The sequence below is a fragment of the Trifolium pratense genome, linkage group LG7 (assembly GCF_020283565.1).
Source record: "Trifolium pratense cultivar HEN17-A07 linkage group LG7, ARS_RC_1.1, whole genome shotgun sequence".
NCBI classification, from domain to species: domain Eukaryota; kingdom Viridiplantae; phylum Streptophyta; class Magnoliopsida; order Fabales; family Fabaceae; genus Trifolium; species Trifolium pratense.
The window spans coordinates 44,364,351-44,390,692 of NC_060065.1; the positions used below are offsets into that span (position 1 = coordinate 44,364,351).

Genomic DNA, 26,342 nt, shown 5'->3' on the forward strand with positions numbered 1-26,342 from the left:
TTGAAAAATCGACTCTTTTAGAAAAAATTTCTTCTAAGGAAAAAATATGTTGTACCCCTACCAATGAAAATTCTTAAGAGAAAGAGCATGAGAAGCACATTGGAGTTAATAAATAGGCATGATAATAAATTATAAAACTTACTCATGGATATTCAATAGAATCCGTCCCAAATTTTGACAGGGAAAAGTTTGAATTGATTGAGTTTGGGTTCGAGTTAGGTTTTTCGAATTTCATAAGACGAGGCATAACGGGTAATCGAGATACTGGTATACACCCTACACGTAGTTTTGGGCTTTTTACATTTTTTTTAATATAATAAAAATACAAAAATAAAGTACAAACTCATGCAGGTATGGGATGGGGAGAGGGTACATGAACACTTGGTACTCTAGTGATCTATTGTGATTGACCTATATTTCCTAAAAACCTACTTTGGTGCATGGTTTAAAGTTTTCATACAGCTGAAATGTCAATTATGTCAATTTTTTAATGTTATGAAGTTTCACACATAAATCTGATCGGAAAATTCATTTTGGCTAATGTACAAGTCAATGAAGTGTTTATTCAATCAAAATTATAAAAGGCACCGACGACAAATGAGTGGAACTAGATTTGAAAACTGCAAGTGCAATTCGTCTGTATTTGGCTAAGAATATTCTTGCGAATATGCTAGGCAGGGCATTTCGTCGTCCGAAAAGTTTTGGAAAAAACTTGAAGTACACGTACTACTATATCAGACAAATGGTATCATATCTTGTTGGGGGAGCAGTTTCATAATCTCTGCATGTATGATAATATGAAAATATTTGATCATCTAAAGTGCTCTCAATGACATTGTCTTTGAAGATAATGCACCAAGATTCATATGGTCCCTTTCATCCATTTTTCTATTAGCATATCAAACCTGTTTGGAGATATAAGAAAGAAACAAAATAAAAAGAGAGCTATAAGTTTGAACATTGTCAAAAAATATCAACATGAAACCAATACACAACCAAACATCACAACTTTCAATTATGATTTACAATACATGGAAACACGTTTTGACTTCAAACTGTGTATAGAACTCTATAACATGGAAAATTTACTACCTCTGCTATGCTTCCTTAGTATGATAACAATTCCAATCCACATGGCTTTATTGTTATAATGTCTGAGAAGCTGAAAACTATCTACAATCTTCCACATGACTACCATGTCACATGAATATGTTTTCAAAAACAACAAATAATTCAATGTGCCAACAAAGTAAACTCTCTTTCAAAATATTGAATAACCAAAACCATGTATAAAGATAACTCATAACTTCCCTTAACAAAGGTTCTTCAGCTTCTTCTTCCAAAGAAGAGAAGCTTACGGAACCCTTTCACCGCTTTCGAAGAGTCTTCTTCCTCATTGATCCATTTCTTCCTGTTGTGGATTGATTCTTGCATTACTTGGTTACTTGGTGGAGGGGTAAAGATTTCTATCTCTGAGACTTTAGGCGGAGTAACATTACTTTCATCTATTTTATGATTAGCCTTTGAATTCAAATCAGTATATATTAATGGTTTGGTAGGTAATGCAGCTGTAGAAGTTGTGATCATTTCAGTATTATGCCGAGGTTGGTTATTATCCCTAGGAAGCGAAGATAACTTGTCTGATACTTCCTCAACTCTAGACTGATTTGGCAAAGATGAGTTAGTGTGAAGTTGGCGAATATTTTCATCCGCAATTTCTCTTTCTGAAGTCAAATATCTTGAATGTTTCTCCGGTGATGCCTTGGATATCTCTCCGATGTATTTGAAATCACGATTGTTGTTGTTTTGTTCAACAGCTTGTGCGGCATCGGGTTTGATAGGCAACACTACTGAGGCTTTTGTTTCATTCTTAGTCTTCCTGTTAGTCTCGGAAAGAACTTTGCCTTTTGTTTTACGCGCGTCTTCTTTATGATTTGATGATTTGACTTCTTTTTGGAGCTGTTTCTTCTGCAAAGGTACTCCATTTGCCTTCAACGAAGGTTTCTTTGTTGGACCTGGTTTTGCTTGACTCGGCAAAATCTTCTTCGGAGTTACTCGAGCAGTTGCAAGACGATCAATGGTCGAACTCCTAAGGACTGTTTTGTTCGGTTTCTTAGTCTCTTCATTAGGATTCCCTTTCTTTGCAGCTGTCTTAGTGCCTGTTCCAGTCTTCTTCGAGGTACTTCTTTCGGCAATTCTTTTCTGTCGCTGGATCATTAACTCTTCCCTTCTCTTTCTATTTTCTTCTTCCTATTAATAGAAATAAGAAATAAAGGTAAACAAATAACATTTTCTACTAACTTATGAATTTGCAACTCAAAGCTATAGTTATTTGCTAGTTTACCTTCTCGGATTTGCCCTTCGTAACCGTAGTTCTGCTTCCTGGCAATGCTCTACTTCTTGACATGATATCAGATTTGCTTTTCCCAAGAGATGCATTTGGAGCCTTTGACTTTGCCTCTTTACCTGAAACTTTCCCGGTTTTCACTCCAGTAGCTTTCTTATCGGCGTCTACACGATTAGATACACGATTTTTATCAGGTTCAACATCAGAATTTTTTTTGTTTGCTTCATATAATGAAATGTTATTTTCATAATCCATTTCCATTCTCCAGGGTGCTGCACTATGCTCTACAGCTGAATCGCGACCAATAACCATCAACAGATCTTCCGGCTCACGAGAAATTAAGGTCTCAGTCTTCTTGTGCGAATCTTCTTGTGTGCCGTTTGTGAATTCAGTAGCGCCGACAATGTCTGAAACCAAACTTATATCAGCAGCTGATTGAGAATTAAATTGACCTTGTGACGGCCGAGCTTGAACCATAAAAGAGTCATCAGCCAAAACATCTTTCTTGTTTTTCTCTTCAGGTAAGCGATCTGTAGCTGAAGATGACACATAATAGCTACCCGATTCTTCATTTCTCCGAGAAAACAACAACTCCTCATCATTGATTTTCTTTCTCTGCATAAATGTAGGTCCATTCTTCCCTTCGTTGAAGTACTCAACACGATCTCGACCCTCACCGTTCAATTCCCTCTGTGTCACAACAAATGAATCATTTGAAACTACTCGAGTTTTAGTGATTTCTGCTTCGCGGTTATATTCATTTGACCTTCCATCTGCAAAATTCTTGTTCATCATATATTCTTCCTGAAACATCATAGGCTGTTTTTCGGTATCAGGAGTAGAATCATCGTCTTCTCTCAAAAGGAGATTCTGGAAAGCATCCCAGTTGTTACCGCCTTTTTTGCCATTCAAATCAGCATCGGTTGAACCATTTACATTGCCAAGGTGTTTTGCACTATGTTGTTGCTTACGGTGACTCGAGGTTGACTTGTTTCTAACAGCTTCTTCAACCTTGTGTTTCAAGGAATCTCCGTTGATAAATTCTTCCTCGTTCGACAAACTCCCCTCTGTGATACTACCTTTTTCGCCGTCTCCCTTGGAAGTTATGTAGTTTATATTACGGATAACTACTTTCCTTGAGGATTTCTTTCCATGCTTCTTTCTGCGCAGATGCTCCGTTGAAGATTTCTTTTTGCTTCGCTTTGAGTCGGCATCTGAATCACTCTCATCAGTATACTCAGATGATGTAGTTGAGCCATCTTCTTCAGAGTGATCCGCTACTTGAGATTGTTTGTTTTTCTTCTTCTTTTTCTTATACGATGTTTTATCACTGTGTGAGTGATCCTCGTTTGGAGGCCATTGCATATTCCCTGGATAATATGAAGACGGAACCTGCATACCGGGATACATGTATCCTTGGTATGGAGGCATTTGTTGAAATGCATGACCTTGAAAATTGTGAATGTACTGCGGATGATGGTTCGGCCACGACATTGGCATTTGAGCCCTTCCGTCCGATGATGGAGTTTGACCTGCTGCTGGCAACCTATATTCTGCAAATTTTCAAAATCATTAGAAACGACTGTGCTAAAGACAAGTGGCCTCCCAAGCAAAAATGTTTTGTTCTTTTCTTTGGAACACATTTACTCGGGAAAAGACCAACACACTGAATCGACTTAGTAGTAAAGGAACATACCTTGTCCAATGTCCAAACTTGCATGGCTTGGGGTTGAACCAGAAATTGAGACATCACCTAAGCCATTTAGCTTACTGCCCGAGTCATCTTCGCCTGCAAGTATGATTCCGGATGTCCTCAAGTAAGGCAATACGGCTTGAGAAGACACCTGCATAGCTGCAATCTCATCCATCCAAAGCTTGTCTTCGTTCTTCTGTTTGCACAGCTCTAAGAAATTTAAGCATGCTTCCCTACATGAGACATGAAATCATATCAAATAACAAAATGAACTATCTTAATGGATCAATGTTACTAACTTACTATATTTTTTTTATATGCTCGCAGACCTTAAACGTGATGCTCCAAAAGCATCAGCGAAAGAGATAAGATCATCCATAGCTTCTGGATAAAATCCCGCAACTAAAGCACGTGCATAGGCCATTGCTTGTTCTTTGCAAAGCATAGCTTTACGATTGTCTAGAACACGTTGAAGGCGAACCCTACAATAAAACATCGATGAAAAAATTATTGGACTATATTATAGATACTTCCTGACGAGTAGAAAGATAAGGAAAACATCAGTTATATACCTCGAGTTCTCTTCAGTTCCATCTTGATTGGAGGAAATAGTTGACCTTTTGGTACGCCCCTCGGCATATGACACATTTCCTGTTAATCAGAGAGAATATTGTGATCTGCTAATTTACTCGCACAAGGAACTATTTGTCATATCTACTAGTAAAGATTCCGTGTAAAATTGCATGAATGTGTGATATATGCAATCAAAAGAAAGATTAAGGAACCAATGTGATTATGATTTCCCATCCATACCTTCTGCCTCACTAGATTGAACTGAACCTTCAATCTGCACAATCTCTTTTTCTATGGTCACAAACCTCTCTAGAACTTCTGGGGTGCTTACAAATCTAACAAACCTATATAAAATGAATCAAAACAAACACACATCATTGGTCTATAGAATTAGTATAGTTTTTACATAATAATTCACATCATAGCATCAGCAACATTTTTATGCAATTTTTTGGTTTGTGTGAAGCGCGAACGCTCCTCGGGTGTCCCGTATTGGACACGCATCGTGTCGGACCGACACTTGTGATTACACTGAAGTATGCCATTTTAACAAATTATTATCGGTGTCGACATGTCAGTGTCCGTATCTTGTCCAGTGTCTGTGTTCGTGCTTCATAGATTGTGACATATTTGGCCGCAATTTAAAATCACGATCTACTCCAATGACTGAAGGAGATTAGCCCTTCGTGTGATCCAAAATTCACATGTTTGTACATTGAGAACAATCTCAAGGATTTAATTCATATACACTTCTGGTATAGAATACGCTTACACGGTCAATCAATCATAACCATCAGATCAATCTCAAGGTTACACGGTCAATCAATCATAACCATCAGATCAATCTCAAGGATTTAATTCTTATACACTTCTGGTATAGGATTTAACTTTAACCATAATTATTTCTAAACTACACATATGAATGATTGTGACTTGTTCACGGTGTAAAACTTTTTACACCAACCAACAATGTATGAAAATTAAAAACAAAAAGAGAACCAAAACTAAAAAAAACAAACCTTTGAAGAGTGGCTTTAGTGAACCATGGAGCAAATGTAACAACAGGACATAGAGTGATTGAATAGCCACCTTTTGAAATCTGATCTTTAGCACATTTAAGATGAGAAATAAAAGGTTCTAATAGCCCAGAAGCTAGTCTTTCACTAACACCACCAGCAACAATTACCAAGTCACATCTTCAACATAGAAACACAAAAAGTCAAAAAACAACCTTTTTCTTTTTGTTTTTTTTTGCTACAACTCATCTAATGTAAGTGAATAATAAAGTTGAGGAAAAGAACCTTGTTCTTGTTGGGGTGAGTTGAAAAAGGGCATGATCAAGATAAGAACTTGGATCCATAGCTAGAGTTAGAGTGTTGTTGAAAGCTCAAACTTGAAAACTTTTAAGGAATAATACAAAACTTCATATACAATCTTGATCCTTAAAAGTCTTTCATATGATTCACATGAAATGGAATACATAAAAAAAGTGGTTTGTTTGTTGAGTTTTGAAAGTGGGTCCAATCCAACAGAAGATGTTATCTCATTGTGTTTATTGTATTATTAGATCTTTGTTTGATAGACATATACACATGTTTTTTTTGGAAAAATAATGTAAGAGGTAACAAATAATAATTATTATCCAATTGAATGAAATATAGATCCAAATCTAAGAGTGTGTTGGGAGGTCCATTTTTCATTCATTTGTTTGTTAACTTGTCATCCAAGAGAGAGGGAAGGGACTCTCTCTCTCTCTATTGGTTTGGCTTTAGGTTGTCGGTGTCAATCACAGGTAAAGAGTGAGTGTGTGAGTAAATGAGCAGCAAAGAATAATCACACACTTGTTGCTTTCATTGTGACACTTGTCAGTGCCAACCACACTAAATAGTACTAATAAAAATGTAAATAAATTGTATTGTCAAAGTTCTGCAAACAGGATATATCTTCAAAATTTGTGTATCTTAGTTAGATCTTATAATTTTAGAGAGTGTGTATTTTGAGGCTTAACAATTTGTTTCAATCGTAATTTGATTGAATTGAATTGAACCTAACCTTTTTTATTAGGATCTGCTTAATAAAAAATAACAGTAGTTAGTTGATTAATTCAGTTGTGATTGATGTTGAATTTAGTAGGGAGGATCACGGTTCGATCCCTCGCAACTGTGATTGGGAGGGGACTTGAACCACTTAATGCCATAACTGACCCCCGAACCAGATTAGATTGTCCGTGGGCCGGATACTGGTGATGAATTTTTTTTTTGATAAATTAGTTTATAATAGATGAGTTTATAACTTATAGTTTTTTGTTTGTAGCGAATAAATTAGTTGATTTATTTTATAGTGTTTTGTAAAATTAGCAGTTGAACTAACTTATAAATATGAAATGAATAATGACCATTAAAAGGACTATGAATGTTGTTTTTAAGAGAATTAGTTTTGTCATTAAAAAAGAATTAGTGATGCAATTTGTTAAGCGTTTACCTTTCATTCATGTGTAATTATCTTATATTTATTAATGGAACTTCTATTGTGATGTAAAAAAAAAATAGTTTAACTAGTACTCAATTTTTTCAAGATGACAAGAAAAATTTTAAGAAAAAGTGATAAACTATAAGAGGTTTAAGTTATAATGGGTCCGTTTGTTACGGATTAAAAAAAATATTGATTTTGATGTAAAATAATTTAGAGATTAGTTTTTAGAGATTTTTAGAAAAATTGAATTTACTTTGTGTTTGCTTAATATAATAAAAATTACTTTTTTTAAATAAAATAATCTTTAGTTTGTTTGGATGCAACTTATAAAAGTGATTTTTTTTAATTACAAATAACTTTCTTCTTTTAACATTTTTTTTCTCTCCTCTAAAAAAAAATCTATTATTTTATAAGCTACTCTTAGTAGCTTCTCATTTTTAGCTGTTTTCTGATTATTTTTAGCTTCTGATTATTTTAAAAATTTGTAACAAACAGATGCAAAACAATTAAAAGTAATTATTTTTATAAAAAAAAGTAATTTTTATCTAAAATAAGCTATAACAAACGGCGTAACTTATCAAAATAAGCTATAAGTTAGTAAAAATAAGCTATAAGCTCGTAAAAAAAAGTTACCAAACAAACATTTTTTTCCCCATATTAACTTATATGTTATAAGTTCAAAATTTAACATTGTCAAGTAGAGTCTTAGTTGCTTTATTTTTTGCGAGAGTGAATGCGTTTGATCTCCTAACAAATGATGGGATGAACAAAACAACTCAAGTTGTATTGTGTATGATTTTAAAACTATTCATATGACTGGACAAACGGCAGGTCAAAAGACGAAATGACAAAGCTTGTAATGAACAATTTTTTTAGTTCTTCATTAATTTACCCTCCTTCGAGGGTAGAGAAGCCTCCTCCTAAAAATAAGATAAAATCTAAAGACTAATTTTTCATTGATTTGATTGATAATTATTACATTCACTACTACTATAATCATGTAAATTAACTCAACAAAATATTGAACTGAAATTCATTCATATTTCATTATTAATAAACAGAATTAAACTTTGAGTGCCCCTTGTAATCCTATAAATAATTAACCCAAATATAGAATGGATTAAGGCATGAAAATTAACAGGTTTTGGAAAAAGGGGAAGAAATTGGAGAATTGAAGAGTTTGATGATAGTAGTAATAAAGTTGAAATGATTTGGTTACTGTGTGTATCAGAAACCAACCACTGCCAAATCGTTTGTAATAATAATTCTCACTCCGTCCCAATTTGATTGACACAGTTGACTGTTGTGCACTATTTACCCAATTTAAATCTGAATAGATTGGGTTGCACAAAAAAAAAAAAGGGATTTCACTTCATTTAATTCAGTCCAGAAAAGGTTTTAGAATATTTTATTAAAGAGTCCGTTGAGCGCCTCACTACTATGTCATAATAGATCCGAACACTTGGAGCATATGGCGCACCCGTAATGCTTATCTTTGGGAACAACAACAGGTGACTATTTCAACTACGTGCAGTCTTGCATTGCATCTAACAAAGTTCATGATTTTTCTTGGTGCAACCGCACTCTATTTCAACTGCGACAAACTGATTGCAGCTCCTATACTGTCATGGACAAAACCAAATAATAACTGGTTGAAATGCAATGTTGTGCTCTCTTCGCTTCCGATGACCGCTTTGGTGTTGGCATTTGCTTCTGAAACAGTAATGGTGAAGTTGTCCAAGCCTACACACTGTTTTGCAATCATCACAACTACACCAGAATGTGAAGCTACAACGATATATGTAGCTCTCCAACTTGCTATGGACAATGGTTACAGTTGTGTTAACTTTGAGTCAGATTGTCAAGTAGTTGTAAATGCCATTCTTGGTAATGGTATCTATGAGAATGAGCTTGGGACTCTTGTGTCTCAATGTAGGTCCCTTCTCTCAACCAATGCTAGTTTCATCGATAGGCAAGCTAATAGTGTCACTCATAGTTTAGCTAGAGCGTCAATATCCCATGCTAGTCCTAGTATTCACTTATACATTAATTTTATTTTTCATTTTGTTTTTTTAGTATACTTAATAAGTGCCCCAAGAGCAACAATTCACGGAGATAAACAAATATAGAAAAACAGCAGTTCTCTTTTGTGTTTCAATCTCAGATATAATGGTAAATTATAGATTACAATAAGATGCTTGGGTAATACAAAATGAAAAAACCTAGAGTCATGTATCCTTGGGAGGAGCTTTCTTTGCAGCCTCAGCAGCTGCTTTCTCTGCTTCAATCTCAGCAACAATTGCATCAATTTCAGCTTCCTCTAATTGCCGCAGTCCATCCTCCTTGGTCATCACGGCAACTTCAATGTTCTTTCCTCCACTCTCAACAACCTTATTACAAATATCAAGTATTTATCAGATCCAGTTCCAAATTTATAACAAGTTACCAGCCCATAACAGTACTATTAATTATGCAACAGGAATAGATAATTACTCTATCCATTATAATGTTTGACTCTACAAGCCATACAACCATCAGCTAGGCATATCATAAATTGTAATTGAAAGTTTTGGCATAAATGAATCATAGATTAAACACATGTAAATGTGAACACAAATAGTGCATAAGATTTGTGCTTTAATCTTTTCAACGATAATATTTTACGAAAGAAAAAAATACATATGCCTGTATTGTGTAGCAAGTTTACAATATTGAATATTTGTTATGTTCATATGTACACAAAAAAAGTGTCGATAAAAAATCAGAAAGAGGTGATACCTCACATAAATGAAAAAAGAGAAACTTGGTGCTACAGAGGTTCGGCAATAGCAGGATTTCAGGAATGAACAGATCACATTGTGGGTGAATTGTTGGCAGCCTTACTTTATATTCACATTAAGTTAATATCGTAAGTCTTTCTAGCACAGGTAATTTATCCTAAAATTGCTCCTAATTTGCAGTCAACTAAATAATACTGTTAAAGGTCTCTCGAATGCATTTATTTTGCAAAGTGAAAAAACATATAAAAATGAAGACACTCTTTAAAGTTCATCCGAAGTACTGGGTCGTTGACAACATTAGATGAGCAAAGGACAGAAACAGCACCTATATATCTACTAGCAAGAAAAAAAAGACTATGCACAAGTTGCAAGAAATAACATAAATAAATCATAGGAGTGGGTATTCTTTTTCACATAAACACTAAAGAAGAAATAACTTAACTGACCTCAAGCAAAGCCCGGATGGCCAATTTGACAGTTTCCTGGCCAGAAGTTTCTTTGAAGTTCTTTTCAAGAAACTCGCGGATTGAATTAGAGTTTCTTCCGGTAGCATTGGCTTTCCATGCTGAGAATGTACCAGAAGGGTCAGTTTGGTAGAGGGAGGGTGAGCCAGTGTAAGGATCAAAGCCAACAATCAAGGTAGAAAGACCAAAGGGACGGACACCGCCACTCTGTGTGTACTTCTGTTGAAGACCTGCAATGTATCGAGTTATATACTCAACAGTGCAGGGATCCTCTACCGTAAGCCTATGACTCTGGCATTCCACTCGGGCACGGTTTATAAGTACACGTGCATCAGCTTTTAATCCGGCACAGGCAAGTGCAATGTGATTGTCTAGATTAACAATCTTCCTGACCGATCTGCAAAGCAAAAGCAAAACAATTGTAAAAAAATCTCTCCATATTATATTCTAAAACCAGTTACATCATCTCAAATTTTTCAAAAGTTCTCTCATAGTATCATAAAACTATATACTACAAACACCTATAAGTTTTCAACTTAGTAAGAAGCTATTGTGAGCTATAAACCAATCCTAACTAGATCTAATCTATATAGAAGCTATAAACCAATCTAAATACACAATATAAATTTCAAAACCCTAATTCTTCTCGATCACGCTTTAAACCCTAGCTAGGATCCTAAATTGAAAGCTAATAAAATAAAAAGAGGAACGAAGAGTAATTAGAAATCGAGAAAGGTGGTAACCTAGAGTCTTGGAGTTTGGCGGCGGATTTCTTCTCGACGCCAAGAACAACGTTATCAGTACCGCGAACACCGACAGCAGCGTTACCTTTACGAACAGCTTCAAGAGCGTATTCGACCTGGAAAAGATGGCCATCGGGGGAGAAAACTGTGATTGCTCGATCGTATCTAGCCATTATTTCTTCTTCTTTTTCAAAGTCAGGAACTCCAAGACTTATATTAGAATCCTAAACCTAATTTGTTTTTCTCTATTTTTATTTTGTAATTTTTATTAAAAAATAATATCATTTTCTGAATAGTTTTGGATGTTGTCGATGGAGAAATTGAAGATGACAACAACGATGATTTAGAACTTGACATTCCTTTATCCTCTTGCTTCTATCGTTTAAAGAACATATCCCCAACTTTTACAAAACATGAATGATATAACGTATTTCCAGAACAGAGTTATATTAGCTACTAAAAATTGGATAGTCGACACAATAAATGATTATATGTTATGTAAAAAAAATGATTATATGTTGGATTTAATTCCCGGTGAAGAAAAAACATATTTGAGTTATAATACTCCACTCGCACATAATATAGATGGTCAAACAATGGATGATGTTCATACTCCCGAATTTTTTAACACGATTTCTACGTCGAGACTCCCAAATCACAAGTTGAGACTTAAAGTCGGAGTTTCTGTTATGGTATTAAGGAATTTGAATAAAAAATTATGATTATGCAATGGAACAAGACTTATTGTTACAAGATTGGGAAAACGTGCTCTTGAAGGAAAAATTATTTCAGGACGTAATATTGGAGATCAGGTTTTCATACCTATATTTTCTCTGATATCATATGACGTAAGAATTTCTTTTAAATTTCAACGGAGACAATTTTCTTTAATGATTTCTTTTGCGATGACTATTAATAAGATTCAGGGACAATCTTTAAAGCATGTTGGGATATATCTTTCGTCGCCAGTGTTTTCACATGGTCAGCTGTATATTGCGATTTCAAGAGTTACTTCTAGAGAAGGATTAAAAATATTGATCATCGACGATGACGGCGAAGATACGACTAAGACTTCGAATGTGGTGTATAAGGAAGTCTTCCTTAATATACTTTCCTTTGTATGAATATTTATCCAAAATTATTGTTGAACTACCGTTTAATGTTACTCAAAAATTTTCATATACCTTATATTATTGCAATTATCATATCGTAATTTATAATTACATATCTTACAGCTAACTAGTCACCATACCTGTGCGTTTGCACGGGTCAAAAATTGTAGATCAATTATATAATATTTTTTTGGGCTAATAAACAAACATATGCGTAGAAACCAAAAATATTTATTGTCTAATTTATTTCCACCAACTTACATAGACATGAAAGTACAAATAATCCTACAAATTACGGAAAATTTCTTTAATTATAAACTACATTTGAAGTAGTATTTGTAAGGTTGTCGTTATCATCAACGGCTAAAATCTTCAAATCATTTCTCGATGTGACTTTTGACATAGCAACGTATAACTGACCATGTGAAAATACTGATTGCGGAAGATACACTCCAATATTTTTCAATGACTGACCTTGACTCTTGTTAATAGTAATGGGAAATTAAACAGCGATAGGAAACTGCCGACTTTGAAAATTGAAAGGAATTTTGACGTCAGATGGTGTTAAGGATAATATGAGAATAAAAACTTTGTTGCCTATATTGCTTCCTGATATTATCTTTCCTTCTATAATACATTGTCTCATCCTTGTAACAATCAACCGAAATTCATTGCACAACCCATAAGATTGATCCATATTTCTCAATAACATAACTGAAACTCCAATTTTCAATTTTAACTTGTGATTTGGAAGGCTCGAACAGACAATTGTATTTAAAAATTCGGGAGTGTGTATATCATCCACTATGACCAAATTGATTCCGCTTAAAGACTTAATTGTCCTATTAAGTCTTTCTTATTTGATTGATGATAATTGATTATGCAAGAAATATTGATCCACATTATAACCATTAACGTGAGTCAAAAATTTGTTCCAAATTATAATATTGCTATATGCTTAACACTTTGACGACATAATTTTAATCACAATTGAATGATATGTCATAGTCGCTGAAAGACTTTATTCTAAGCAAGTGATCCGGGTTCGATTCTTATGGTTGACAAATTTCTAATTTTTTTTAATAAAGCTACGCGAAAACAACACACTGCCAAGCAAACTTGACGCATGCAGGAGTCAACTGATGTACAACACCTGATTTTTATTTTTTTTAACTTAGGTTTTTTAACTTAGGTTAAGCAACCTCCTAATCAATAGTTTTTTTTTTGCTTAAAAAAAAAGAAAAGAAATCAATAGTTTTTATTTTTTTCAAGATTTGTGTTTTTTTCTTAATGGTTGATAGAAAAATAAAGCTACATAGGTTTAATAAATACGGGTCCGCAGATATTTTAAAATCAATTAAGCACCATCCTACACGATTTTGTTTAATAATCTGACTCTTTCAGTTCATTTTTTTAATACTAATAATTTCATGTAAAAAAAACTATAATAATTCTTTTTTTATGATAAAATTATAATAATTCTAATAGCTAAAAATTCCAATTTTATTTTTTTATTATCATAAGAAAATTGACCTACTTAATTGTCCTATGAAATGTTGCGCAAAGGAAATTGATTGTTCTTAATTGTCATATGAAAACTTTCCTATTTGATTGATGATAATTGATTCCACAATATGGATGTTTATTACCTTGAGGACATAAATTTAATCACATTTGGTTTACATGCATGCTTTAGTGGTTGAGAGACTTTTTTCACATTAAGTGTTTCGGGTTCGATTCCCATGGTGGATACATTTTTATTTATTTTTAATAATAAAGATATTGAAAATGTTCCCTCCAAAGCTGCATATGCAAATTAGGGTTAACTTAGTTGCATATTATAACCATTATATACTAGAACTTTGACCCATGCGGTGCATGTGTCTAATTAGCTGTAATATGTAATAATAAAAAAAAAAATACAAAAATTCTAAGAGCATTTTCAATAAGAGTATTATAGGGAATTTCATGGAATAATTATTTTATATTTTTTTATGTGCTTATTTTATATTTTATATATTTTTTAAATAATTTTGGAACCCCATCGTTTTGTTTACTTATTAAAAAAAATCGCTGATAACTAAAGGTTAAAAAATTGATGATAATTAAAGGTTAAAAAAAAATTAAAGACACAATCAAGAACATAAACTTAAGTAGACATCCATAAATAAATAAAAATTGTGATTAATTCCGCCGTTCAAATTTATTGAAAAAAGGGTTAACATATTAGGATTCCTAAATTTTTTCGTAATTGAAGCACATGTTTTAGCGGTTGAAATGTTTTATTGTAAGTAAGGGATGCATGTTTGATTCCTAGCTTAGACAAATATGTATTTTTTTAATATAAAGCTGCAATAAAAAGAAAGAGAAAATGAGATGGAAATTTTTTTGTTTTAGGGTTAACTTATGTTAGCAAGCTTATAATATATAAGAGATAAGAGATTATCGATTTTTAATTGTTTAAATTGTGCAATGAAAATTGGTGGTGCGTAATTGTCGTATGAAATCTTTCCTATGAAAGTTGATGGAACTTAACACTTTGTGGACATAATTTAAATCACAATTGGTCTGTTAGTGCATATTGTATCAATTGGTCATCGGTTAATATTAAATCTGCAATGTTAAAATCAAAATAATAAATGTGATTAGTGACTTGATCATGGTTGTGTTTGGTTGTATTGCAAAAAAAATTGATTTAGCAGAATTGAGTTTGATAATAACTTTCCAAATTACACGTGATAATAACTTTCCAAATCTCACATGATAATTATTCTCTAAATTTATGATTCGATTGAAAAAAAATCATTGATCAGGAAAGACATAAAAATATTTCGTGATGAATAATATAGTCAACAATAATTTTGATATGATATACTTTTAAAATTGATAGTGCTTATCAATTATTGCACATAATTTTAAACACAATTGGTATACTTGTCATAGTGGTTGAAATATTGTCTTACACTGAAGGGTTGCATGTTCGAATCCTAGTCAAAACAAAATTGTATTATTTTTTAATAAAAATTGCAAGATAAAATGGAGGGAAAACGGGGAAAATAAATTAGGATTTAGGGTTTGCTTGTGTATACAAGCTTATAATATAAAAGATAAGAAAGATTAGACCTGTGCACCGCACGGGTCGATGTTCTAGTATAACTTAACTAACTAATGTAACTAATTGTTATAACTAACTATTCCATCTAACAGTGATGTGTCTAAACAAATCAATGATATAATCTCACAAATCATATTTTCTATAATTAATCTATATCTATATCTATGCCAATAATAAAGAGAATAGTTGAAATTTGGTGTAGCTTTTTTTTAATACCATAAATACACTTAGTAGTTTTTATTAGTTTTTTATTTATTTATTATTTTTTCCCTCTTCTTAACTTCTATAACTTACTACTCCTCTTTCCTTAAAAAAATAATTCTATACTTTCTTAACTTCTATAACTTCTTTTATTCTATAAAAAAAAATAGATGTATATAAAAAATCAGAATATAATATTTTACGCAAATTAGTAGAATATAAAAAGTGGATCGCACACGGGCGCGAATCTATCATCGGTATACATACATAACCATATATCCAAATAATTTTAAAACATAGTAAATGCATTACAATGATTAGAAATTAGAATAGTACAAATATACCAAGACACTTTATTTTTCTTGAATAAATTGTGTATGTTATGCCTCCAAAGTCACATGATTATAATTTCTTTTGCAGCTTGGGTTTGATTCAATACAATTTGCTAGAATTGATTATCAAGACAGAGCTAAACACAGAGGTGAAAAATCATCAATTCTACATCTATCATAACACTAGTGAATCCTTTTAAAGATATACCTCACATTATTCTCCCACCCCTCCCCTTCGATTTGGTTTACAAGGTAACCTTGTCCGTTGACCCTATTATAAAAGTCCAAATGATTATATGATTGTAGCAATTTGCAAAGGTTATGGTAATATTGCTTTTATTAGAGGAGGCCAAACATTTTGGACTTATATAGATAGATCAAATATTTTAAGATCTATGATGTGAAGAGTTCAAAATATGCTACTCATCATTCTCCTGCAAATTGGAATAGTAACTTTTGGATTCTGCCATATTTTCAATGGAATTGATATGTTCAACTTTTTTATTTTTTTGATAGTAGATTCAACTTTTAGCATTATATTTAATTAATCAATTGTCTATTTATATGTTCCTAATATATCATTCATACGGACCAAGAGTGAGATTGCACCGTTTTATGCTTGCTAAATTACTTTTATTATGGTGTAATTTTTAATTTTTTGCGGGGATTGAACCATGGTCTTTTCTACTAAGTTGAACGTCAATCACTACAGAACCAACTAATGATTAATTATTATGGCGTAATTTTGACTATAGTTTAATTTAACTCCAATGGTTTTGTTAGTGTCGTTCAAAGAAATACATACGTAAAGTTCTCATTGAGCCATTCTCATAACTAAAAGTGTAAAAATGAAATAAATGCATAAAATAAAATACAATTAAATAAGAGTATATTATGAATATTAATATTAATTAAGTTTAAAAGTAGTTAACTTTTGCTCGTAAAAATGACCAAAATTTGTAGTGTTTTTTTTTGCTTATATTTGTGTCCGGAAGGAGTATGTGATAAGTGAGAATTTAATATTGATTTGCTTAGTAATTTGTGATTACATCTAAAGAAAATGTGAAGGAGATAATAGAGTCTAACAAGTGATAATATATACTCTAAGTGATAATTTAATATGTTGATTTGCTTAGTAATTTGTGATTGCACATGTAAAGAATATGCGAAGGAACAAAACCTTATACAGTCTAATAAACAAGTGTCACAATCTTCATTCTTTAGTTTACCTATAATCTATATAAACTGTCAACACCGTAAAATAAAAAAATTAAAAAGAAATTGTCCAACACTAGTTGAAAGTTGAAACGAAATTATATTAGCCAGTATAGCTAAGCATGTATACTTGTATTAGGCTATTAGCAGTGACATGCTAGCACTATGGTATTTTTAGCTTTAGGCAACAAAATTATATTGTGGTGAGTTGTAAAAGAAAAGTTTAATTTATAAATCAGATATATAAATTATATCTTATATAAAAAAAATACCTTCAAATAATATGTTACATGATGAGCGAGACCAAGGCCGACTATTAGCCATGTGCCACATTGGTCATGGCATAGGGCCTCTCGAAATGAAGGATTGTGGAACCAAAATGTCATAAAATAGATTAAGGCAAAATTACACTATAAATCATTTATCTTATTTATTTGTAACACTTTAGTCTTTTATCTTTTTTTTTTAACGTTTAAGTCCTTTATCTTTTGAGTTATGCACATAAAAGTCCTTTTTTATTTTCATTTTTTAATATTAAAATAATGCCAAATAGAATTATTTTATTAAAAATAATAAAACAAAAAAAAATCATCTTTTTCTTCATACATTCATCATCATCTTCATATTTTCATCATCTTGTTCCTTAAACCCAAATCAATTTTTACTTAAATACACCTCTAAATAACATCAATCTCTATCTTATGCTCTCTTCAATCTCCTTATAAACTCAAAAGTTAAAACCTTCCAATTAAATTGAAAATTTCGGGGTTTTAATTTTTGAGTTTAGAAGGAGATTAAAGTGAACATAAAATAGAGATTAATATTATTTAGAGGTGTATTTGAGTAGAAATTGATTTGAGTTTAAGGATCAAGATGATGAACATATGAAGATGGTATGAAGAAAAAGATGAATTTTCTGAGTTTTATTATTTTTAATTAAAAAAATGTTTTAAAAAATAAAATAATTCTATTAGGCATTATTTTAATATTAAAAAATTTAAAAAGGACTTATATGTGCGCAGAGTAAAATATAAAGGACTTAAACGTTACAAAAACAAAGATAAAAGACTAAAATGTTACAATTAAATAAGTTAAAGGACTTGCAGCGTAATTTTGCCAAAGATTAATCTATTGTGAAGGGCGTAAAGATAAATTATTTACAAGCTTTGTAGCTAACTGGTACTCCCTCCGTCCCAAAATATAAGCAAAAGTGAGTCAAAGAAAATTGATGTATTTGGTTAAAGATTTGGACCAAATGCATTCGCTTTTGTTGACCAACTTTTACTTATATTTTGTGACGGAGGGAGCATATTATAGTTTTATCAAATTGAGAGACATGTGATAGAGATTGGTTTGTTTATCAAACTTTTCTTATGTTAGTGTCAATGATGATTATTTTTAATTAATGTTATTGATGTTATTTGGAGTAAATCGAGGATAATTCTTTTCATTTTCTTATGTTTTTTATTATTTCCACACGGCTTCCAAATAGTTGTAGACGGCCCTGAGCGAGACTTAATTTTTTTTGGATGATAAACAAGTTCAGATGTAGTTGTATTTTCTTCATCTTTTTCATCTTCACAAGCTTCCCTTTTGAAAAAGAAGTCAATTTTCAAAATTTCATCAATTTTTCTGATGCAAATAAAAAACAATAACAATAAAGAAACAACATCAATAAATCAATAAACAAACAAATCACCAAATCAACAGAAGAAGCAAATGTTAATTTTAAAGTTGTTTTAGGGTTAAATATGTTTTTAGTCCCTATAAAATCGTGTTTTTTCAAATTTAGTCCCTATTAAATTTCAATGGTTATTTTAGTTCTCCATAATGTTGTACTTTATAAGAGTAGTTCCTATTTTAAAAACTTTTTATAAAAAATTAGATATTTTTAGTCCTTCAAATTAGTCCACAAAATTAGAGAAAAATCATTATATCGTTAGGTTCAGTATTTACTATCAATTATATAATAGAGTACATAATAAAACATATACCGGAGAGATAGAGATATATTCTAGGTTTATATTTATATATAGAATTCCTTCATGAACAAGTTAATTAACAAAATGCATATGGAAAATTGTGACAAGTGATGACTTGAAATTGAAATGGTCAAAGGAAGAAACCCCCTAGTAATAATTAGAGTTGCATCCCGCCAAATATGTTTATATACCAAGTAATCAATTAATTGACACATATATATGGTTGGTTGACTATAAAAAGAATTTCAATATGTTGACATATACTAAGTAAAAGTCAATCAAATGCGATAATGCAAATATTTTTTTTTTGATAACTCGACATAATGCAAATTAAAAGACACAAAAAATAAATTAAAACATTAATTCTTGGCGCAGACAAGACGAAATTACTTTGAACCTATGAAATAGAAAATGATCATGGGGGACAAGACACAAACATTTTGTTTTCCAAATCATATAATACGGAAAATACGTTTTGTGTCATTCAAATAATCAACTTCATGTATAAAGTATAAGACTCTAAGCTATAAATATTCATATTCAGTGTTCACATATATAATTAAGAAAATATTGTAAGAGTAATAGAAATAACCATAAAACGTGTTTGAAAAGTCATTAGTTATTACTTGTGATGAGTATGTTGCCTTGAGTGAGTCAAAGATTAGTTTCACTTGTTTAATTTCCATATATACTCCCAAATCGTTAAGAAAAACTTTTGAAATTCAATATTTTTTCAAAGTTTTCAAATTAATAATCAACTTGGTCTCTAAGGTAAAACTTGAATGAATATCCCACTAATTAAAGAATTTTAAATTCAAAAAATGTGGAAATTTAAATTATTTTCTCCTATAAATACCATAAGTAGTAATAAATGCAAAGATACCTACCGGCCCTTTCAAATTAAATTCTCTCCATCAATTCAATATTTAGATATTCATTCATTTATTCATTTATTCATCACATACAAAACTTTATAAACAATAAATTAAGCTTAACTACATAGTACATACCAAATTAACTAGGGCAAATACAACTCAAACTTTTTTAATCTCTCAACATGCAAACTTCTTTGGCAATAAGTAGAAACTTATTCAACCATCATAGAAAAGCAACTCAAATTATGGCAACAAGATTAATGGAACCAAGTGATGTTTTTCTTAACCATAGAAGCACCGATACGAAGAGAACGGTCGCAACTCGTCTTTATGACAACCTTAAAAGACATGGTATAAACTCTTTCTTGGATGAAAAGAGCATGAAACCGGGTGATAAATTATTTGAGAAAATAAACAATGGAATCATGGAGTGTAAGATTGGTGTAGCGGTTTTCTCTCCACGTTATTGTGAGTCTTATTTTTGTCTCCATGAACTTGCACTTTTAACGGCGCTTAATAAGAAGGTTATTCCTATATTTTGTGATGTTAAGCCTTCTCAATTGAGGGTTGTTAATAATACAAAATGGTCGAAGGAGGAACATAGGAGATTTAGATGGGCTCTTGATGAAGCTAAGTACACTGTTGGACTCACCTACAATTCTTCAAAAGGGTACGTATTATATTTTATCCAATTATTACCTTTGAAACACAGACACAAATTCGAGCACCAAACATGACACAGATACTGATATGTCGGCCCTATTAAATTTTAAAAATGATCATAATTCCTTGTAGTTATAAGTATCAATATTGTGTTGGTGTCCGACACATGTCTGACACGAGAACACAACAAATTCGGTGAATGTTCGTGCTTTTTTTTACAGATTAATACTATGTATTTTTTTTAAAAAAACTATCTGTAAATATATTTTCAAATTTATTTGTTAGAAAAAATTTCTCATATTCATTTTATTCATTGTGAAATGCAGGAACTTGTCCGAATTTGTGACTAATGCTTCAGAAATAATCATTGGAAGCATGATAGAACTTGAGAATGAAGAGGAGATGAAGGATATACACTTGCCAATTCCTGCTTAGAAAACTAATTTAACCCATTAAGAAAATAAGTGACTTTTGTCTCACATTAGATCTTTACCAAATAATTCAAATTTGTTTATAGCTGATTTAATTAGATTATTACTTCAATAAGCTCACCATCAAGAAATTATATAGGGCTTCTTGACATTCATTGTATTTATTTTAATCATTCTTTCATTGTATCAATTCTTTATATAAATAATAATAATAATAATAATAATAATAATAATAATAATAATAATAATAATAATAATAATAATAATAATAATAATTTTTTTATTACAGTTGTTATTGACGGATATATGTAATTCTAAATTTGTCCATGAAATAAAATTGTAATTCTATATATATATATATATATACACATGTTGATGTTATACCCCTATATCTAAGGGTGTGTTTGTTTCGCGGATACACAATTGATTATTAGGAACATAAAAGTAGGAATCTTGCTCCCAAGAAAATAGGGAAAAAAGTGTTTGATTAGTTACTTTATTCCTGGGCAGTTTTTCTTAAAAAAATTTCAAGGAATAACTAAACTATGTTTGATTTGCAATCTATATTCATGAGAATTAATGTTATAATTATCAAAATACCCCTAATCAATATACAATGAAACCAACAATGTTGTGAAACAAATAAATAAAAATTTCAGTCCATAAACACAGTTCAATATCAATTTTATATAAAAAAAAAATCTTATATCAAAAGAAAAACACTGTCAAATCTTTTAATTTAAAAAACCAATTCAGAGAATATTTAAAATCTGAAAAACATCAATATACCTATATGGCTTTAGTTCCTAAGTATAATTCAAGCATCTGCTATATGGCTTTAGTTTCTAAATTTTTAGCTTTTGACAATTGACCAAAACTTTGACAGTAGCATATTCTACTATGCATAAGTTGAAACTAATATGCATAATAGATTAGTCTCCACATAGATCATGAAACACCAAAGCAAATTATATATATATATATATATATATATATATATATATATATATATATATATATATATATATATATATATGGGGAGGGATTAAATTACACCGGTGTAACATTTGAGTAATATTACACCGTTCAATAACGCTTTAACGAATACAAATTTTACAAAATTCACCGTTGGATTGAAAGTTTATATCGTATAGATCATCCATGTTAAATTTTACAAAAATCTAAAATCGTTTGATATGTTATTGAGACCGATGAAGATTAATGGTTTATGCGTTTTTATTGAAAATATATATATATATATATATATATATATATATATATATATATATATATATATATATATATATATATATATATATATATATATATATATATATATATATATATATATATATATATATATATATATATATATATATATATATATATATATAGAGTTAGGATCCGTTGACACCAGGTGTCAAACTTTAATTTGACACCAAATCTCAACCGTCTATTTCTTTTAATCAAAGGTTAATAATAGTTTCCTATATTAACTCATGTGTGTATCTATTTAGGAGATTCCTTATTTTTAGGTTGCATAAAAATTTGATTTGTTGTTCTACCAAAAAAAAAATATTGTTCAAATAAAAAAAAAAAAATTGTTGCTCTAGAAAAAAAATTGATTTATTGTTATTCAATCTCCCCAAACATTACTATTCCCCTTTGCGTTTTCATTCCCATGGTGTATGAATTGAGTTTAGGAATATATTGGCCATATAGGTTATAAATCATTGAAAGCAAGTACATATATGAATCGTCAATCATGGTATATATGGGTATAAAAATTCAATTTTATCGGTTTTAGTATAGAAAACCATTTTAATTAAATTGAGTTTGGTAGTAGGTTGTTTATGTGCATAGTTTGCAATTGACATTGACAGTTAAGCAAAGGAAAATGAAAACACGAGGAGAATAGTAATGATGGGGATAACAACAATTTACTATTGTAGATCAGCAAATTAATTTTTTTTTTGGTAGAACAAAAAAATTAATTTTTTTTTGGTAGAACGTTTATCAAATTTTTTTTTGGTAGAACAACAAATCAAATTTATATGCAACCTAAAAATAAGGAATATCCTAAATAGATACACACATAAGTTAATATAGGAAACTATTATTAGCCTTTGATTAAAAGAAATAGACGGTTGAGATTTGGTGTCAAATTAAAGTTTGACACCTGGTGTCAACGGATCCTAACTCATATATATATATATATATATATATATATATATATATATATATATATATATATATGGGGGCTGCTAACTTAGACCCAGTTGGGTCTAAGTTAGCAAGGTGCACCTTTTCAGTTGGACCAAAATACCCATTCTTTTTAATTAATTAACCAAATTACCATCAATGGACGCGGATCCAGTGTCGCGCGCGTACCGCAGGTCCATAGTTACAGGCCGTTGATTTCCATCAGACAGCCAAGCTCTGATCTCATCAAGACTGTCTGATCAATCAGACAGCCCAGATCATCCGAATCCATCAGATTCCAGCGCGTGCACCACACTGGATTATACCCTGGAGAGAGAAGAATCTACTTTTTAAAAGCAGGACACGTGTCGCTGTCTGATTGGCTGGGCGTGATTTTTTTCCATTTAATACTTTGAACTCAATTATTTCGTTGTAAATTAATTTTTTATTTTTTATTTTTATACCAAAATTCATAATTTTTTTTCTCTACAAATAGAGATTTGGTTCGTTTGATTTGGACACAGAAAAAAAATCCAATTTTTCACTACCTTAATCTCATTTTTCACTACCTTACATCAACTCACTGAAACCATTCTACCAGCTAAATGGTTTCAGAAGTAAATAACTAAGAATCAACTTACTGAAACCATTCTACCAGCAAAATGGTTTCAGAAGCAAACACAATTAATAAATTACTGACTGAAACCATTCTACCAGTAAAATGGTTTCAGAGTACAACTATGTGCAACCATTCTACAAGCTAAATGGTTTCAGAAGCAAATAACTAATAATCAACTTACTGAAACCATTCTACCAGCAAAATGGTTTCAGATTACAACTCTCTGAAACCATTGTACCAGATAAATGGTTTCAGAAGCAAACACAATTAATAAATTACTCATTGAAACCATTCTACCAGTAAAATGGTTTCAGAATACAACTATGTGCAACCATTCTACCAGTAAAATGGTTTCAGAAGCAAACATTAGTTTTTAATTACCGTTTTATCTCATTTAATTAACTAAAAATAGTTTCAGGTCTCCAAAAATTTCATAAAATATACCAAAAGTTCCAGAATATTATCTACTATTTTCCTGGTATAATGGTTTCAGTGAGTTGGTTGAGTGGTGCGTGTTAAATTACAACACACAAGTAACGTATTTAGTAGACAAAAAATGAGATTAAGGTAGTGAAAAATTGCATTTTTTTTTCGGTGTCCAAAACAAACGAACCAAGTCTCTATTTGTAGAAAAAAAAAATTATGAATTTTGGTATAAAAATAAAAAAATAAAAAATTAATTTACAACGAAATAATTGAGTTCAAAGTATTAAATGAACAAAAATCACGTCCAGCCAACCATTGTGTGACACGTGTCCTACTTTTAAAAAGCAAATTTTTCTCTCCAGGGTGTAATCCAGTGTGGCGCACGCGCTGGAATCTGATGGATCAGGATGATCTGGGCTGTCGGATTGATCAGACAGTCTTGATGAGATCAGATCTTGGCTGTCTGATGGAAATCAACGGTCTGTAACCATGGTCCTTCGGTACGCGCGCGACACTGGATCCGCGTCTATTAATGGGTATTTTGGTTAATTAATTAAAAAGAATGGGTATTTTGGTCCAATTGAAAAGGTGCACCTTGCTAACTTAGACCTAACTAGGGTCTAAGTTAGAAAACCCCTATATATATATATATATATATATATATATATATATATATATATATATATATATATATATATATATATATATATATATATATATATATATATATATATATATATATATATATATTATTTAAGGCTATCCATTAACAATCATGAAATAAGCATTGCAGCCAATATAAAAACCAAAAACTACCATACTTTGAAACATATTGTTAGCATATGCTAATCTAAACCACATTAGCTTGAGTAGGTCATTAGTACCCTAAACACAGAAACTGGATGATCAACCAGCAACTGCAATATTTCACCAATAAGAGCAGACAAATAATATGAAAGCCAAAGCAACAATTCAATAAATAAAAAGATTCAAAAGACAACTCGTACATGAGTTTTTTACTTAACAATGATAAGAACAACTAAACAATAAAATAACCAAAGACAAATCCAACCTAAGTTTTTTTCTTAATACAAAAATCGAAATAGTGAATATGCAAAATTCTACTAAAAACCATTGTTACTTAACAGCATGACTCAAACTTCTTCCTCAATTCAAGAGTATTCATAGCGAAAAAACTATCACAGAGGTTGTTGTCTTTGGTTATAAGCATAACAGCCCTCCACCGTGAGTTGATGCAAACTGTTTCTTCTCTATATCTGAGCAGGCATATCAACAGTATCTTCTGCTGCATTACCAGCTGCTTTATCTTTTCCAAATACAATATCCAAAGAATCAAAATGTGGAAATGGTTTTCCAAACAAGCCAATTGCATCGAATGAAAATATGTTTAGAAATATAAATTTAATGCAAAATGTAAATGTTATGAATAGATGAAGAAGATGCAGTATTAATGCAAGGTTTGTTGAAATTGGTAGATGATGGTTGGAAGGCTGATGCAGGGTCATTTAAATCTGGGTATACTAAAGTATTAGAGAAATATATTCTCAACAAATTTCCAGGTTGCACATTAAAAGCTAACCAGCATATTTAATCAAGGGTGAAACGTCTAAAATCACAATATTCTGCAATCAAAGATATGTCGGGTCCAAGTGCAAGTGGTTTTGGGTGGGAAGATGATTATAGTAGAGAAGGAGATCTATAGTCAATGGTGCAAGGTAATATGCCAAATATACTACTTCACATTCGGCAGTCCATTGTCGCTTTGTGCTTTTTACACTTTGATTTTCAGAAGATCCGTCCATCTATTCAACAAAACTCAACAAGTATGTGTTTGTTAAAATTGATAACATTATATATGATAAATAAAATCATAGTATAAAGTGCATATTTCCAAATATAAACTCAAACACAAATATATTTGATTAATGAAACTTTTAAATCAAAGTCAATGATAGTACATTTAAAATAAAAATTACAATAAAAATTGTGTAATTTATTTGTATCTTTATCTCATAAAAAAATACAAACAAACAAATGATAGTCATCTCTGTTCCAAGAAAAATATATCAATAATCA

At 31.0% G+C, this 26,342-nt stretch overlaps 3 protein-coding genes across 3 annotated transcripts; 1 reads left to right on the plus strand and 2 right to left on the minus strand.

Annotated features, from left to right (window-relative positions):
- Positions 1-950: 950 nt before the first annotated feature.
- On the minus strand, positions 951-6,437 carry LOC123895209 (COP1-interacting protein 7). The gene is made up of 8 exons (XM_045945445.1): positions 5,915-6,437; positions 5,633-5,809; positions 4,854-4,957; positions 4,613-4,691; positions 4,370-4,522; positions 4,044-4,273; positions 2,345-3,900; positions 951-2,250 (listed from the first exon to the last, which is right to left on the minus strand). The coding sequence occupies exons 1-8, from the start codon at positions 5,971-5,973 to the stop codon at positions 1,327-1,329; spliced, it is 3,282 nt and encodes a 1,093-aa protein (XP_045801401.1). The 5' UTR covers positions 5,974-6,437; the 3' UTR covers positions 951-1,326.
- A 2,774-nt stretch (positions 6,438-9,211) lies between these two features.
- Positions 9,212-11,292, minus strand: LOC123895210 (proteasome subunit alpha type-7-like). Its single transcript, XM_045945446.1, has 3 exons — positions 11,073-11,292; positions 10,312-10,726; positions 9,212-9,475 (listed from the first exon to the last, which is right to left on the minus strand). Exons 1-3 carry the CDS (start codon positions 11,243-11,245, stop codon positions 9,314-9,316), a joined length of 750 nt encoding a protein of 249 aa, XP_045801402.1. The 5' UTR covers positions 11,246-11,292; the 3' UTR covers positions 9,212-9,313.
- Positions 11,293-20,068: 8,776 nt separating this feature from the next.
- Positions 20,069-21,869, plus strand: LOC123896481 (TIR-only protein-like). The gene is made up of 3 exons (XM_045946860.1): positions 20,069-20,574; positions 20,894-20,967; positions 21,769-21,869. The coding sequence occupies exons 1-3, from the start codon at positions 20,087-20,089 to the stop codon at positions 21,867-21,869; spliced, it is 663 nt and encodes a 220-aa protein (XP_045802816.1). The 5' UTR covers positions 20,069-20,086.
- Positions 21,870-26,342: the final 4,473 nt, after the last annotated feature.

Excerpts from the sequence above, each read along its gene's own strand:
- LOC123895210 (XM_045945446.1), bottom strand. The coding sequence starts at position 11,245 with ATGGCTAGATACGATCGAGCAATCACAGTTTTCTCCCCCGATGGCCAT. Across the intron at positions 10,727-11,072 it reads GCCAAACTCCAAGACTCTAG|ATCGGTCAGGAAGATTGTTA; the intron begins GTTACCACCTTT and ends TTTGCTTTGCAG. Across the intron at positions 9,476-10,311 it reads CCATCCGGGCTTTGCTTGAG|GTTGTTGAGAGTGGAGGAAA; the intron begins GTCAGTTAAGTT and ends ATTTGTAATAAG.
- LOC123895209 (XM_045945445.1), bottom strand. The coding sequence starts at position 5,973 with ATGGATCCAAGTTCTTATCTTGATCATGCCCTTTTTCAACTCACCCCA. Across the intron at positions 4,274-4,369 it reads TTTGGAGCATCACGTTTAAG|GGAAGCATGCTTAAATTTCT; the intron begins GTCTGCGAGCAT and ends TGTCTCATGTAG. Across the intron at positions 2,251-2,344 it reads CGAAGGGCAAATCCGAGAAG|GAAGAAGAAAATAGAAAGAG; the intron begins GTAAACTAGCAA and ends TTCTATTAATAG.
- LOC123896481 (XM_045946860.1), top strand. The coding sequence starts at position 20,087 with ATGCAAACTTCTTTGGCAATAAGTAGAAACTTATTCAACCATCATAGA. Across the intron at positions 20,575-20,893 it reads ACCTACAATTCTTCAAAAGG|GAACTTGTCCGAATTTGTGA; the intron begins GTACGTATTATA and ends TGTGAAATGCAG. Across the intron at positions 20,968-21,768 it reads AGAACTTGAGAATGAAGAGG|CTGAAAAACATCAATATACC; the intron begins AGATGAAGGATA and ends AATATTTAAAAT.